The 17,966-nt window shown below is 37.3% G+C and overlaps 1 protein-coding gene across 2 annotated transcripts in view; it reads left to right on the forward strand.

Annotated features, from left to right (window-relative positions):
• LOC105838388 (ADP-ribosylation factor-like protein 13B) overlaps positions 1–10,153 on the forward strand; it is an 88,267-nt gene extending 78,114 nt beyond the window's left edge. For both annotated transcript variants that reach the window (XM_012683921.3, XM_028192096.2), the window contains one exon: positions 9,766–10,153. In XM_012683921.3, coding sequence (XP_012539375.1) covers positions 9,766–10,073 — 308 coding nt within the window. In that variant the 3' untranslated portion in view covers positions 10,074–10,153. The remainder of the gene's footprint in view (positions 1–9,765) is intronic.
• The last annotated feature ends 7,813 nt before the right edge of the window (positions 10,154–17,966 follow it).

Raw genomic sequence — 17,966 nt, forward strand, 5'->3', positions numbered from 1 at the left:
TATTTTTATGGAGAAGACAAAATTTTTGCACTTTTATTTTGAAGGGCAATTTCTTGTGATTTCACATATTTACATTTATTTTGTATTGTGTTAAAAAATAATAGTATATGTAAAAAAAATCGGATTAAAAAATACACTTTTTTATGTGTGTATTTCTAAAGTGTCAAATTAATTTTTACTTAAAATTATTTTTAATTTAAGTTATTTAATAATAACTGTATAAAGTATATGTAATTACCAATGATTAAACAATAAATGAATACTAATGAATATTTTCGATTAAATAATATGATTATAAGAATACTTTATTCTGCACTTTATGATGTAAACAGTAAACAGTGTCATAGATACTGAATACAGGATAAAGTCCTTTCACAACATTAATTATAAAAAAAATGTACAAGCAATTCAAAATTCAAATTTTTATTCTAAGTTTATATTTAATATTGTACATGTATGTTAGCTATAGCACGGCTCACCGCATCAAGGAATTATCTACGAGACACGATAATCAAAAATGCCATATTTTCAACATTCAAAGCTCCGTATATCAAAATGTAGAGATTTTCAGACCCTGGTCCTATGGACATATTTGATCAGCGCGTAATGGAGTACATTATATCTTACTTTCAGCCAATTTGACCGGGAACATTTTTCCATAAGATGTGTGCGGGGTTCTTTTGCATTACAAAAAATATGCTGTTGCGACGCTGTTCGTATATGCTGTGAATTATTCTGTCTGATGTGATATCTTTTGCTTTATAAAATAATAACTAATTGTTAATTGTCAATTGCTTTACGGCACAAAATCATAGAACAGGTTCTAACACAACTAAAACATACGCGCAAACACATTTGCGTTAAGTTTAATGAATAAGTATGCAGCTAAAAAACCTGTAGATGTCGATTCAACTGTGTCTACACGTAATAATTTTATTTGGAGTATATGCTCTAGATATTATCTACTGGATAGCTTTGATATCAATCGATATTTCGTCAAATCTGACCGCGCGCTACCTGCGCAGCTCGTAGACCCTACTTCTATTTTTTTCATGAAAACTGTAACAGGTTAGGGGACTTGGAAATGGCTTTTGGAGTATATGCTCTAGATATTATCTACTGGATAGCTTTGATATCAATCGATATTTCGTCAAATCTGACCGCGCGCTACCTGCGCAGCTCGTAGACCCTACTTCTATTTTTTTTATGAAAACTGTAACAGGTTAGGGGACTTGGAAATGGCTTAGATAGTTTCAATACCATTACACATTCTAATAAAAACCTGCGCAAACAATATTCAGAATTAAATTAATCTTAATTCAAAGATTACTTTCAATTTAAATTATTTAGAGTATGAATCAACAGTACCTTAAATGTTAAATACATTTTTAATTAAATCAATAACAATTTATTTAAAAATCTGTACAAACCATGTAGTATTCGGATTAAAAAGTACACATTTTTATCTGTATATTTGTGAAACGTTAAGTTAATTTTTATTTAAAATTATTTTTAATTTATGTTATTACGTGAAACAAATCTTTCATGAAAAACAGTTTTATGTATTCGAGAGGGAAAAAAATGGCGAAGGGAGTGAATGGAAGTGAGGGTTTCTCTCGGATTTTTGTTTTAAAAGTGGAGGGGGCGGAGGAGAGAGGAGAATGTAATGAAGAGGAAGCGGAAGTGAAAAGGAAGTTCGGGTATTGGAGAGAGATGAGCGGAGGAGGTAGAAGAGGCAGGAGACAAGAAGGAAAAATCGGAGTAGGCAGAAAGAGGATGATGCGGCGGATTAGACGAGGAAGACAGTGCGCAGATGCGGTCGGAGTATAGGAGGAGAAAACGCGAAGAGCAGGAAATTGGTGTGGCAGCAGTGGTAATGGAGAGAAGGTGGTAGACCTGGTCTTGGAAGCGCAGTGATTGGAGGAAAAGGTGGATGCTGGAGGACACAGGTGGACGGCAGGTGGCGTAGAATAGGGTGACGGATGTAGGGAGGAGAGAAGGATTGGTGGTAGCGTGGTTTGAGAACGCTTGCGTTTCAAACACGTGGTCCGCCAAAGAGAGAGTGGTGACAACAGATGCGCATGGACGTAGTGTTGGAGCGAGATCTCGATATATCGATATAAGCACAGGGGGGAGGTGATTGGCGAAGAGAGTAATAAAAAGAAATGGATCGAAATATCGAACATCGAGATAGAGAAAGGAGAAGTGCCATATGATGAGAGGGGCAAACAATGGTAGTTAAGAAGGAAGTGAGTTCAAGAAGTGGAAATACGGAAAAAGAGAAGAGAAAGAAAAAGAAGGACCTTGGTGATAAGATTATAGCAAGTGGAGAGTTGAAGGAGATTAAAGAAGAGTTGAGAGGGATTAGAGAGTGCTCAAGGGAGATGACAAGGTTGGAGGATGTGACAGAAAGAAGAAGGAGGCAGAGGAGACGATAGAGAAGGAAGAGAGCGGAAAGAGAACAATAAGATAGAGAAGAAAGTGCAAGAGCAAAGGAGGATAGGAAGTGAGGAGAAGAAGGAGTTAGGAAGAAACAAGAGGAGGGAGAGCATGGAAAAGCACAGGGAAAGTAGATGGACGAAGACAGGAGGAAGGGAAGCGGATGACAGAAAGGAGGGTGGAAGGAGGAAACAAGAAACGAATGAGAAAAGGAAGGAAGAAGAAGTGGAGAAGAGTTCAAAGGGTGGCAAAAGGACGAAAAGTGGAGGGGAAAGTACGGAGAAGGAGTCAGGGAGGTGGGACGCAAAGAAGGAATGTAGTGAAAAGAGGAGAGAGAAGATGGAGGAAGCACAAGAGAGGACGAGGGAGATGATGGAGGATTGATCGAGAGAAGTAAAAGCGGAGAAGGAGAGCAAGTGGCAGGAAGAGAGGAGAGGAAAGGATTGAAGAAGGAGAGGGACAGAGGAGTCGTGGAGAAAGGAATGCAGAGGACAAAAGAGAAGGAAAAGGGAGAAGGCGAATGGAGAGAGATACTGAGGAAGAGGAGTGGCAACGGTTGGAAGGAGTCAGAGGAAAGAAGAATGAAGAGGGAGGAGAGGAAGGAGCGCAGGAGGAGGGAGGAATAAAGGAAGGGACTTGACCGAAGGAGGGAGATAGGTACTCAAAAGGAAAGACGGAGGATGAGTAGAAAAGGATAAGAAGAGAAGGGAAAAGAATTGGTTTGAAGAGGGGTAGAAGGGGGGGAGGACGAGGAGGAGAGAAGATTGTAGAGGGTATAATAGAGAGGACGCTAGACAGGAGGGTAACAGTGGATAGGGTGGAGGAAAGAGGAAGGTGGGAAGATGGGTACTGATAACAGAAATAGCCGGGGAGGATAGAGAAGAGATTTTGACAAGGGGAAAGGAGGTGAAAGGGGGAGTTGGCGTGGATGAGGATTTGACGATGGAGGAGACAAGGATGAGATGGAGGATCTTGGAGATGCACAGTGGGCTAGGAGACCAGAAAAAGTGGCCACAAGTCAACTTTAAAATTTTGTGAAATAAATTACGTTCTTATGTTGTGCATATTTTGAAGTTGCCGGGATACAATTTTTAACATTTTTTATCGATTCGTATTCTTTTGGCAGCATTTTAATCTGTAGCTAAGCATTATTTTTCTTCTCTAGATTATTTGTTACAAACGTCGAAATTAAATATATATTATTATTTGAAGGGCTCGTTAGCTTCGTTTTTTTATACATAGGAATGAGTGAAATACATGAAAATTAATTGTAACGGATCGTATTTCCTACGCGGACTAGCTTGCCGGGATCGGGTGTAGGAAGGGTCTGAGACAATAGACTCGATATACGAAATAAAATAAGATAATATATTTAAAGATCTTTAATATGTACAGCTATTTACAGGTAAAGTGTATGTGTTCGTGTGTATCGTGTGTCGCTCGGCGAAACGGCTATTTACAAGAGAGGTGTGCGTGTGTTTGTGTGTATTACGTGTCGCTCGGTGAAACAGCTGTTTTCGCTGTCGATCGTGTAGACGGTTCGGTGATGGTCGCGGTGCGAGGCGACGAGCCGGCGGGCAATGTCCTGACGCGTGAAGCGGCGCTTCGTGGCGCGGTGAGGTGGGCGAGCGCGGTGCGTGGCGTGAAGCGCGGGGTGTTTTTGGCCGTGCGAGGATTTCGAGACGTATGTAGCGAACGAGGAGATGCCGGTCTCGATCTCGAGATCTCTTGAGGGAGACGGAGAACTCTCCACCCCCGTTGTGTTTGAGCCGGGTGATCGGGCGTTTTTAAGGAAAGTCCGTAGCCGAGAACTCGGCGAAGGCGGAGTACGCTCTATTCTCTGCTACGGAGACGAACTAGGAGTTAGAATGCGAGCGGCACCGAGAGCTCTCGGTTAAGACAGAGAACACTCTTATTTACCGGTCGCAGAAAGCTTCTCAGGATCATACTCTGGTCGGGATTGGGATCCAGCGTACGATTGGAGCGAGAGAAGGTTGTCGAGGTTGGGAGAGTGCGGGGAGAAACGCGGAGCGAAGACGATGATTCGTCTCGACGCTTTTTATGCGGCGATTAGGACGAGCCGGTGGGGTTTTGCGGTCCGGCGGGTGTTCGACCAGACCGCACGCGGTCGGTGGTGCCGGCGGACGGGAGGTGCGTTACAGTATAAATAATCAAAATTACATACAAATTTCTAATATTATCAGCTTAATTAGTAAATTTTTCAGCACAATTTTGTATACCGATTACTCATAATCGGCCATAACTCATCATTAAAAAAATAAAGTGTGGAATGTGTTATTCATATTATGTACTTTAACGTCTCAGTGAACAGAGTAATATAGTAGCAATGTAACAACAATGTAACCGAATATAACAGGTTACATTACTCTGAAATTACACGTAACTTACATGTAAGTTACAATTTTTGACTCAGCAATATAACATGTTATATAACGTGTTATCTAACCGTCACACAACAGTTACATGCGTTCAAAGATAACATAATGATATGTCAGAATGTTAACCAATGCGCCGTTTTTTGAGAATAGAAAGATATCATGAAACTGCAATATCTAAAAGATTTCTTAAATTGTTATTAGCGTTCGTTATTAGCGACCTCCAAAATTGCTATATATCCAGTTTGATTGAAACGAACCAATTTTTATTAAATTTAGTCGCCATATTGTATCCGCCATTTTGAATTTTTAAATTTTAACATTATATTTGTTATTAGCGACCTCAAAAATCCCTATATATGAAGTTTTACTAAAATCCGACAAAATCATGACTTTTGGCCACTTTTTCTGGTCTCCTGGCCCACTGTGAGACGGCGAGAAGGGAGAGGGCAAAGAGTAAAAGGGTAGAAATTTCGAATAGAGGGTTATGGGTGGAGGAGAGGAGATGGAATTGGGATGAATAAAGAGAGAGATGGAGAGAGGAGGATGCGGAATAGGGGAAGGGTAACCAAGAGGTGAGATAAGGAAAGGGAAGGAGAGGGTGAGAAGAGGGGGAAAAGGGAGATTAGAGAAGAGGATAGTAGAGAAACGTGAAGGGGAGAGTGAGGATATTAGATGTGAGACACAGTGGCCAGGGTGCGAGGGGGAATGAGAATTTATGTATGTACAGATGGTGTATTATGTATGTATTGTGAAGGTATCAGGTAGATTGGCTGGAATAGCAAGGACTGGGTCAAGAAAAGAGGTGGAGAGCCGAGAAGGATAGGGTGGTGTTAGTTGTGAGGCTGCACAATGGCCAGGGCGATAGAATTGGAAAAGACTATATTATGTATAATGAATATGTAGATGATGTTGAGACTGCAAACCTCGAGGAGACGCAGTATAAATAAATCTAATTTAATCTAACAGTTTTATATATTCGAAATTAAAGTGGAAATATAGTATTAAATAATATTACATAATTTATTATAGATAATTTTAGATGCGCATTGACTTTGTGAAGTGTTCCGATAATATTAGTGCTTATCCCAAATTCGCATTTTCAACCATTCTCGAGATATACATATTTTAAGATTGATTAATGAATTAGTTAATTAATTTTAGATACGTATTGACTTTTTAAAGTCTTCCAAAGGTACTAGTGCTTATCCCAAGTACCCATTTTCAACCGTTTTCAAGATGTGCATGTTTCAAGGTTTAATTAATTAATTATAAAAACGCATTTATTTTCGGAAGTGTTCCGATAATACCAGTGCTTATTTCAAATTGCATTTCCAACCGTTTTCAAGATATGCATATTGTAAGATTAATTAATTTATTAGTTAATAAATTTTAGATACGAATTGACTCTTTGAAGTCTTCAAAAGGCATAGTGCTTATCCCAAATTTGTATCTCCAACCGTTCTCGAGATATTGATGCATACTTCAAAGGTTCATTAATTGATTAATTAATTAATTTTAGATAAGCATTAACTTCCTGAAGTGTTTTGATGATACTAGTGTTTATTCCAAGTTCGCATCTATATAGTATGAACTCGTACTAGTGTGAACTCGACATAGAAAGTTGTTTATTAAATGAAAATTTTATATTTCTGATTTTGGATTGCAATACCTCAACTTGTAGGACACATAGCAAAAAATGACAAAAATTTTCTTATACAAATCAAACTCAAACTTTCGATTAAGCTTAATTAAAACTCAATCGTTTTGGCCGTTATTGAGATTGAATAATTTTAGTTGTTCACAAGTCGCGTACACGCGTAAATATACACGGTCTGTCTCACGCTGCGATTTCACTTGGCGCGAGACACTACCGTGTCTCTTGATATTTTCCAGAAGATTAACTGTCATTATACTGTCATACAGTACTCCTACACAGCACACTTTATCCTAGGGATGTCCCTGGGATGTCATTTTGGGATATCGCAATATTGTTGGATATCCGTGAACCGTCTGAGATATCCAAGAGATGCACAAATGTCCACCGATTTGACATCCTGTAGATATCTCAAACGATATCCAAAGGATGTACAAGGCATTTCCTGACATATCGTAATATATCCTAGTGAAAAAATTTGTCAGAATTTTTTAGATTTTTTTCAGGATTTTTGATAAATGTTCCGATTTTTTATAAGAATTGAAACATTTCTCAGAAAAATTTAAAAAATGAAACATTCTGATTAATTTAGAAAATGTTTGAATATTTCTAAATATTTTGAAGAGTTTCCAAGAATTGAAAAAAAACTTGAACAAAAAATAAAAAATTCTAATTATTTCTACGGTAATTTTGTAAGAAGAAGAGGACTATACAACATGTTTTAGCCAAGCCACAGTCGTACCTGTTAAAGCATGTTTTTAATCTTTATATCTGAAAAAATTGTCACCCATCCAAGTGTCAACCATCGCCGACGTTGCTTGACTTCGAAGACTGTACGCATCCTAACGCCTCGTGATGATCCATGAACACTTCTTGTTTATGCATACATATTTGTTATAGATCATTACAATAGATGTTTTTAGAAGGATGAAACATGTATAGTTAACTTATATTTTTATAAATAAATATAAAGTTTTACAGTTTTTTTATTTATTTTTACATATGCGCGCAAAATAGTGGAATAACTTATTAAAAAGTCTGTTTTTGCTCTGTTCGTATAAAATAAAAAAAATTTTTAATGTTATTTTTTATAATTTTTTAGTATTATTAATAATGTCACATTGTTTCGATAAGTGTACTTTCTTTATGTTCTGTTTTAATCTACGTTTCTTAGAGATTTAATTTACGCTTTTGTCACTCTTATTACATTATAATTCACTTTCCCTTTACACTTGATTTACGCTCCATTAATTGTAGAGATAAAAGATATGATGTAATATTATTTGGATGTAATAGGATATCGTAAGATATTAATAGAATATCTTATGATATCTTATAATATTTTTTTAAAAGATATTTTTTGGGGATATCGAAATATATTAATAGGATATCATATAATATCTTAAGATATTTTACGATATTTTAAGATATTTTTATAGGATATCCCGGGTGCTACTTATTGGGATATTCGTGGAATCGCCTTTGTCTGTCTGGGATAATTTGGGATATCCTCAGGATAAAGTGTGCTGTGTGGGATAATCTGTTGGATTTATCTGTATTGTCAACATAAAAAAATGTAATTAATGGATTTACCTCGAACAAGATAAGAAATGACGGCAATAATTTGCAAAACGATAGAATTATATTATTACATCACTACTTTTATGTTGTCAATTATTGTGTTAATTTTATTTAATCATATGTTTATTTGTGTAAATAAATTTTTTCAATATTAGTAAAGTTGAACAATATTCACAAAATATGTATAACATAATAAAAATATTTCTTTAATTTTCACAAATTTTAAAGCAATATGCCTATTTCGATTTATTTTATATTATTTTCTTCCATTTTTATAATAATTTCTTCCTCTTCTCTCTGAATTCTCCTATGATTTTTAAGAAAAAAATTTTGATGCAGTTTAATTAATGTAAAGCAAGATTGAATAAAGTAATTGGTATAGGTGTTATTTTACCGACAAATTCAATCTCAATCATAAAAATGTTTTTATCGAATGCCGTAGAGATTTGTCATATGAATCAAATAAATGTAGTGACCATTAACATTTTGGAAAAATATTATTAATTACCTGAAGAAACCGTTAAAACTGATTGTGTACAATATCGAATTTAAATAAATGTTTAAATTTTCAATAGTTTTTTGCAAGTTTAATATTTTTTTAAGAAAAAAAATATTGATGACGATACGAAGTACGTATATATTAAAGTTTTAATGAAAACATTTTGAATTGTTTTTATAACAAATTTATTATAAATGAAAATAAATTTTTTGATGAAACCCTTGTAGCATATTTCATCAATAATTTATTGAACAAAGATGTTATTGTCAAACGCATTTGAAACAATCTTTATCACTTCCATTTCTGGACATGCGAAATTCTAGCCCTGTCATTCGTGATCTTTAAACTCTTCTCTTTGAAAATTATTGTAGTCTCGATGTTTTTGTATTAGAGTCTTCTTTTCAAAATGTTATAAAGAATTTGTTATTAAAAATTCTCGCGCCAGTTTAAAAACACCCTGTATATACGGCTAAAGAATATGAAAATAAGAAGAAAATCATCTGCGAGGGAGTCTGCTGGATTTTACAAATCGTCCTTTTTTTATAGCCGGGTTCAGCGGCGCGGCAATTTGATTTCAATTTGGGGAGTGGGGTACAACGTCGGGAGAGATCGTGAAAGCTTTGATTTTTCGATTGTTTTACTGTAATAATTCATTACTAGTTAACGATCTTTGTCAATCGTCATTTTACGAGTTTTGTTCAAACGCGCGCTAGAACGCTTGCGCAGCTTATTAGTCGCGGCGTGGCGGTTGCCTCGTGCTTGCTGGCGTGAGCACTCAGCGCGAATTTCTGGAGCGATTAAAATGGGTGCGATGCGCCCATTGTTGCGACAGACGACATGGCGACTGGTGACCATAGAACGGTGGCTTTTAGAGGCACTGTTACACTATAAAGACAATTAGAAGAAAATTCAAGCGTGTAATGTCAGTAATTTCATTATTTCAGCATCATATAAAAAGAAAAAAAAATGGTTACATTATGAAAATCCATAAACATCGTTGTTTTTACCTGATATTATTTTTTTCAAAACTTATAAGTGATGGACTTTTTTACTATATTATAATTTTTAGCATAATAATAAGTTAACTTTATAGTTATTAACTTTGATGTAATTAAGGCTAACTAAAAATTAACATACTAACTCTGTGAAAATATAAGTATATAGCATTTTCTAAATTAAATATCTTTTTATAGGTACCAATGACAGAAGAAGCATTATAAAAGTTTTTGAACGGAGAAATAAGACTGCCCCTCTTCCGATTGAACAATTGACTATCAAATGCGAAAGTCTGTCACGAAATTCTTCTCTTAATTTAGAAACCGTTGGAGAGAAAAGTACACAAATTGCGACTACAATATCAGATCTGTTGAATGTAAAAATCAATCATAGTCAAAATAATACAGACACAGAACTAATCCGTCCGTATACAGCACCAGGAAGATCGCAACAATTATCAACTAATACAACGATAATTAATATTCCTGGTCAAGTGCCTCAATAATGTATCTGTAAATTTTGTACTTAAGTTGAATGGAGAGATGTATATAATGTATTACTCTATTAATAAAGTTCACAAAAAAATTTTTTGTTCTCCCCGTTTACACCATGAAAGTTTAAGTTTGTTCCTACAATTTTGCAAAATTTAGATAGAAGTTGTAGATCTTATCAAAATGCGTATTTTATATCCCATTAATTTTTGTCATAAAAATAATAGTTTTTGAGAAAAATAATGTTAAATGTTTACAATTTGTCCTATCAGCATGGCGCAGAACAATGTGTAAACAAACAGCGTTTGTATGGCGTGGAAAGTCGCAAACCCATATGGTGTAGAGAACGGCGTGGACGAGGTAGAAGGATAAAGGCTTACCTCCAATTTCGATAAAACTTGATGAAAATTTTCTTTTTTGATAAAAATTAAATCTTTTAAAAGGACGACTATCACGGAAAGACCTTTTCTTTATCAAAAATCAGAGATGTTGGTTTAGATTGAATGAGCATTGAAATTAACTAATAAAATTTGATTTGTGTTGGATTAGTTATTTGAAGTTTTAAACATTTAACGTTGTTTTTCTCAAAAACTATTAGCTTTATGACAAAAATCAATGGGATATAAAATGTGCATTTTAATAAGATCTACAACTTTTTCTGAAATATTTTTCGTAATTTCCATTATTTATGGAACTACATGAAAAAAAAACTATAATTTTTATGGGTGTTTTATGGTTTTCATTATGAAATTCAAATTTGCGCCAACTTTTATTAACATATCCATAATCAGCGCGTCAAAATACGTAAAAATACAAAGGAAGACCGATAAAAAATGGCGATTTTTGTTCATCAACCGATGCCTAAAATTTATGTAGGTTATCGTTACCAGTGCTCTGCAGAACACAAAAATATTTTTTTGAAATGTAAAAACCGATGGAAACTTGACGAGATTTAATAACAAAATACGATAAATAAAGATGTTACGCTATAACACATTTTTGAATATCTTATGTGATATCCTCAGAATAGATGATTTAATTGTCTTTACGGAATCATTAATCGACTAATCATTTAAAATGGCTGATCCAATATGATTGCACATATGGTGTATTTGAACAGTACCGGACGGGAGAGTCCGAAATGGCTACGCATAAATTTGACCACATTCGAAGTGGCCACGTTCGAAACGGCTACGTTCAAAATGGTCACGTTCGGAATGGCCACGGGAAATATTGCACGAAGTTCAATTTGCTCACGTTCGAAACGACCACGTCCAAAACGGCCACGTACGAAATGGCCACGTTCGGAATAGTTACATTCGGAATGGCCACGTTCGAAACGCCACATTCGGAACGGCTACGTTCAAAAGGGAGGTCTTAGATGCGCACAGAAATAAACGGACACGGTAACAAACGGACACAGTGCGAAACTGACACAGACCAAATGCGCACAAACTAAATCCACACAGACCAAACGGACACAGTAACAGACTTACCATATGGATTGCGATTTTACAAGGCACCCCTACCGACGGGGTGGGTGCGGAAGGGGGGACTAGCCCTCCTTGCATCTCTTCGTGTGTGTGTGTGTGTGTGTGTGTGTGTGTGTGTGTGTGTGTGTGTGTGTGTGTGTGTGTGTGTGTGTGTGTGCGCGCGCGCGCGCGCAAAACATTCTCTGCATTACATGGGTTTGCGATTGTGTCTGTTTGGTCTGTTTCTGTTGAGTGAGGCCCGATTGCGCACATAAGCGATTGGACACAGTAGTATTTCCCGATTGGACACAGTCCCGTTTGAACATGGACTCGATTGGACACAGTTCCGATTGTACACCGTCCCGATTGGACACGGACTCGATTGGACACTGACCCGATTGGACACAGACCCGATTGCACACAAACCCGATAACTTTTTATACCTGGCAAACTCAGACATAAAAATACGTACAAAATATTTATTATAAGTATTTTTCTTTCTTATACATATTTTATAGTCGCAAACCCATGTAGTGCAGAAAATGCTTTGTGCACACACACACATACACACACACACACACATACGGGCGGGTGCAAGGGGGGCCCCCCTCCCGCATCCGCCCCGTCCAAGTCGCTAACCTATGTACTATCTGCAATGCGGAATCGTATCGTGTGCTAACGGGTCGGTGCGCAATAGGGTGCGTGTACAATCGGGACAGTCCCGTTTCTGTTTGTCAGTGTGTCCGTTTCATTCAGCCTGCTGTGCCCGTTTATTACTATGCGCATCTGGGACTCACTCATTCGAAATGGCGACGTATGTTTTACTTGAGCATGCGCAGCGGTCATATCTTTATGCTTCTTGGCCACAAGCACATGCTATGCACAAGCCATTCAAAAATGCGCGCTAAAGCATGTACATTGCAAACTATGTAAAGTTAACATGTGTTTGCAGATTTCCAATACAATGTACATGAGTTAGCGACTTGGACGGTGTGTGTGCGTGCGCGCACGCGAAACATTTTCTGCACATGGGTTTGCGACTTTCCTCGCAAAATAAGAAGCTTTTTAAAATATGTATGTAGATATTTGATATTCAGGCATTTTTTTGCACGGCTTGTGCTAGACAGAACATGCGCTTGTGGCCAAGAAGCATGAGGATATGACCGCTGCGCATGCTCAAGTAAAACATACGTGGTCATTTTAAACGTGGCCGTTTCGAACGTGGGCAGATTGAACTTCGTGCAATATATCCTGTGGCCATTCCGAACGTAACCATTCCGAACATGGCCATTTCAGACGTGGTCGTTTCAAACGTGGTCGTTTTGAAACGTGGGCAAATTGAACACTGTGCAATATTTCCCGTGGCCATTCCGAACGTGGTCAAAGTTACGCGTGGCCAATCGGACGCGGGCAAATTATATCCATTCGTATACTACTGGCAACTGCACGAATAATTATCATCACTTCTAATGGTAGTACTACTATAGTAAGAGTTTTAATAAACCAAGGTTCAGAAATTTTCCTTGTTTCTGAAAGGCTTGCACAAAGATTAAATTTATCTCGTGAACGTTCTTCTATTCTTCTTGTTGGAATAGGCGCTTAGCCATCAAACAAAACCAGAGGCATTGTAACTTTTAAATTAGAACTACATTTTGAAAGTTTAATTTCAGCCCATGTTCTTTCTAAGCTTACTACGTCGATTCCTTCGGCTCGAGTTAAATCGTCATTTTGGCCACATTTGAACGGTCTGCAACGTGCGGATTCTCAATTTAACACTCCTGAAGCTATTGATCTTATTTTAAGAGCTGATATATTCGGAAGAATCTTCGAAGAAGGAATTTTCAAAGGAAACAAAAATGCTCTAATAGCTCAACTTACATCTCTCGGATGAATAATTTCAAGTCCGACAAATCCAATCATTTCCCCATAAAATGCTTCGATTTTTTATGTTTTGTTACAAGCCGGATTTCTCCGATCTTGTAACCGATATGTAGACCGTGATTAAGCATTCGGCGAAATATAAAATGTAGCAAAGAAAAGATCGCGCAACACGACAATGAGGAAAAGAACGCAACGACCCAATTAGAGTCGAATAATCGGAATTTAGATACAGCAGCCTTGCCGAGTAGCAGGAACGTTGATCGGCAAGGATGCACCGTAACCCAGAAAACGGGAATAAAAAAAGAAAGCCCAACGCCACGGCGGGCTCAGTTAATTCAATCAATTCAGTTAGTTATAATTTGTCTCGTGCTACTGTAATCTATCGCGTGGACTTCGTTACTCTGTAAAATAAAAGTGTTTGACGTACGAACTTCGTGAATGCCTCAGTAACACCCCAGCCCCTGGAGCGCAGCACCTAGTGAAACAGAGTAACCGTGAAAGAGAACAACCGCGACGTTATCTACAATAATCCATCGACATTTAAAAGACCAGCGGTGCAAGGGCCTCTGACGAAGGACGGACCCCGACGTGCACGGAGCTGCACGACAGTTTTAATCAATGAAAAGCTTTATCAGCTTATTCATAGATTTTAAGAATTAGAAGAACATATCAATGAATTTTTAAATCGCCTAACGGTCTACATCAGATCTTGGTGATGGATATAATTCTTTTTAATTTTAATTTTCTTAGCTTTTTATTTTAAACTGCGCGCCGACAAGATTCGTTAGACTTAAGACACAGTAACTAAGCTAAATTTCGATGCTCAAGCGCATCTTACAATCTCCCCTTTCTAGCTTCCCCGAAAAACTAAATTAATTTATTGCGAAAAATAATACCTCAGGGGTTCGAATCCGGAACTCTCGTCATTCCGTGCGAGCGTCCTAGCCAATTCGACCACCGAGGCATATGGTATTATTCTTCGCAATAACAGTATATCCTAAAGCACGTCTTTTAGGTGTATAATAACAATATTAGTACATTACTTCGACCGTAATATATTAAACTGGACATATCAATGAATTTTTTATCACTTTTTTTATCATTTAACGTATCAATGAATAAATTAGAAGTTCCAACTTCTAAAAATTCTACTTTATCTGTCGAGGAACAAGATTGTGAGAATCAATTTAAATCTTCTTACTCTTGAGATTCTCAAGAACAATACATCGTCAAGCTTTCATTTAAACAATTACCAACAAAACTTGAAGATTCAAAAAGAAAAGCTTTTCGTTTCATCATCAGTTCATCAAACAAATTTCAATATGATTCGAAATATGCACAGCTATATTTGGATTTCATTTTTGAATATGAAAATTTGCAATATATGAAATTAGTTCCTGATTCTTTTCCTAAACCTCAATCTTCTTACTGCCTACCTCATCATGGAGTTTAGAGAGAATCCAGTTTAATTACAAAATTAAGAGTAGTTTTTAATGCATCAAGCCAAACGCCGTCAGGATATTTCCTAAATGAACTCCACACTGGAGCTAAACTGCAAATTAATATATTTGATGTATTAATCTGATTTCGATAATATTTTTGTTTTTTCTTCTAATATAGAAAAAATATACTGTAATTAAGGTAAACTCTGACAACTGGAAATTTCAAAGAATTCTGTGGAAATATCATTCGAATCGTTATCTTACTTATGAACTCACTACAGTGACATATGGTCTCGCTTGTGTTCTTTTTTTGGCTCTTCGTACTATGTCACAATTAATACAAGACAGCGGAAAAAATGTTCCTCCTGCTGTATCGACATTAACAAAAGGAAGATATCTGGATGACTTATTTAAAGGAGTCGTTCAATCGAAGAAGCACAACAAATTGTAGAGCAAGTATTTCAAATCTACAAGGCAGGCAGTTTACATTTACATGAGTGTATCAATAATCATTCAAATATCCTTGAATTTATTCCAAAAGACCGCATTGATTCAACATCTATTCAATTTGACGATAATTATATTGTTTATTCTCTAGGTCTTTCTTGGCTACTAATTACAGATAACTTTCAATTAATCATAAAGGTGTCTACCGTTAAAATTTTGTGTGACACCCGTTTGCCCACGTCAATATGGACGCGTGGCCAATATTGACGTGGGCAATATTACGCGTGGCCATTATTGATGTGGTCAATCCGCCTCGTGGTCAATCGGGATCGTGGGCAATTAGGACTGTAGTCAATATTGACGTGAGCAAATGGGACGTTCCCAAAACTTTTACTAAGCGGACCATTTTTGTCCGTAGGTAAGTTCTTCGATCCTCGTGGACTTTTATCGGCAATTATCATCACTACTAAAATCTATAATCTTATTTATTTAAGAACGTTGGACTATCAAGACGAATTGGGATGATCCTCTTCCTTTAACTATTGTCACTAAATGGACCGATTTCTTCGAAAAATTTCACAAGATGCCTAAATTTATTTTCCCAAAATGGTTAGGATTTAAGTCTGAAAATATTGTTGAAATTTATGGTTTCTGCGATGCATTTCAACATGCTGGAGCAGTCTACACTCGATTCATATCCGCAAATCGAGAGATTAGTACTCATTTGTTCTAAAACAAAGGTTGCTCCTCTCAAGCGCTTAACAATACCACGATTGGAACTATCTGGAGCTGTATTTTTGACAAAATTAGTTTCACATGTTAGTAATTAAGGTAAATCATGATAACACTCAAATCTATTTGTGGACAGATTCTCTCATTACTTTTACTTTGTTGTGAGCGTTTGCTCTGAACGGGAGTTCTTCTCGAAATAGTTCTGGGATTCGCCTGCCTTAGAGGTTAGGACCCGAAGGGGAGAGAATTTGGCTCGTAGGTTGATTGAAAAAACGGCTTCTTGTTTGTTCTTCTTTCGGTCTTTATTCGTGTCAGTCCGGTTACAATTAGCATTGCTGCGCGTTCGGTGTTATCACTCGCGATAAGCGTAACGTAAATCAACGTACTCACGTCGTGCGAGTGTTGTTGCTACTCTCCGCTCAGTCACGGCGTGGTCGCGCTTATATTCGATGGTTTCGTGGCGCAATTTTGGAGCCAGTGACCGGGCGTCGGTGGGTTCCGCGAGGCTAAGCGTTTCGGCACTGGAACGCGATAGCCTGGCGGTTTAATTGTGCAGTGTAGGGCCTTATTTCTAAGGCGATACAGAACTGCTTCCGAACGGTTTCGTATCGTGATGTTGTAAGCTCACGGAAGTTGCTTGGGACTTCCGTGAGCGCGGCGAATTCTTGTGTCCTTCGAAAGAGGTGCTTCTCGCAACATCTTTCGAAAGATGATGCGTTTCGCAATTATAATAATATATTGGTTGTAAATCGGCTTACAACAACTTTTACTTTGATAAACAATCATCCTTCACGGTGGAAGGATTTTATTCATAACCACGTGTGTTATATTCAAGAAACAGTTTCTCAAGCTCAATGGAGTTCCTGGATTCCAGCAGATTTTGCCACCCAAGGTTTAACACCTACTCAATTCTCTAAATCGTCTATGCAGTGGACAGGTCCTTCTTGGCTTTTACAACCATTAAATTCGTGGCCTCCATGACCTCAGAAAATCTTATAGAGAATCTTAAAGAACAACCCATTAAAGTCGCAACGTAAACCAAGCGAGCTATGGAAATTCCTTCTACGTTATTCAAGTTTTGCTAAATTAATGCGAATTACTGCAATTTGTAAACGAGTAATCTCTCGATTCAAGAAGTTACTTGATTCTTCTCTTTGTAACCCATTAACCATTTTAGAGATAAAATATGCTACGTACTTTTGAATTAAAACAGTTCAAAAATCAATTTTTTGTCATGAATTTAAACTTTTGTCTAACTAGAAATTACTACCGAAATGTCATCCGTTAAATCGTCTTACATCATTTGTTGACTCCGAAGGAATAATTGGAGTCGACGGACAGCTTAATGCTTTATTTCTTTCTTCTTCAATACATCCAGCCATTTTATCAAAAGAATTGTCATTAATTTTACTTATTATTGCTGATGAATGAGTTTCAGATGCGCACAGTAATAAACGGACACAGCAGGCTAAGTGAAACGGACACAGATTAAACAGACACAGTAATAAACGGACACAGTAACAAACGGACACAGTAACAAACAGACACAGTAACAAACGGACACAGTAACAAACGGACACAGTAATAAACGGACACAGACTAAATGCGCACACTACACATGCGCACGGACCAAATGCACACACGGAAAATCGCAAACTCATGTGATGCAGTGAATGCTTGCACACACACACACACGGGGGAGTGCAAGGGGGTCTTTCGGCCCCCCCCCTCCCGCACCCACTCCATCCAAGTCGCTAACCTATGTGGACTCTGCTTGCAATGTACATGGATTGCATTTGGTCCGTGCGCATGTGCAGTGTGCGCATTTGGTCTGTGTTCGTTTGTTACTGTGTCCGTTTATTACTGTGTCCGTTTGTTACTGTGTCCGTTTGTTACTGTGTCCGTTTGTTACTGTGTCCGTTTCGCACTGTGT

The sequence above is a fragment of the Monomorium pharaonis genome, chromosome 8 (assembly GCF_013373865.1).
Source record: "Monomorium pharaonis isolate MP-MQ-018 chromosome 8, ASM1337386v2, whole genome shotgun sequence".
In the NCBI taxonomy this organism is placed as follows: domain Eukaryota; kingdom Metazoa; phylum Arthropoda; class Insecta; order Hymenoptera; family Formicidae; genus Monomorium; species Monomorium pharaonis.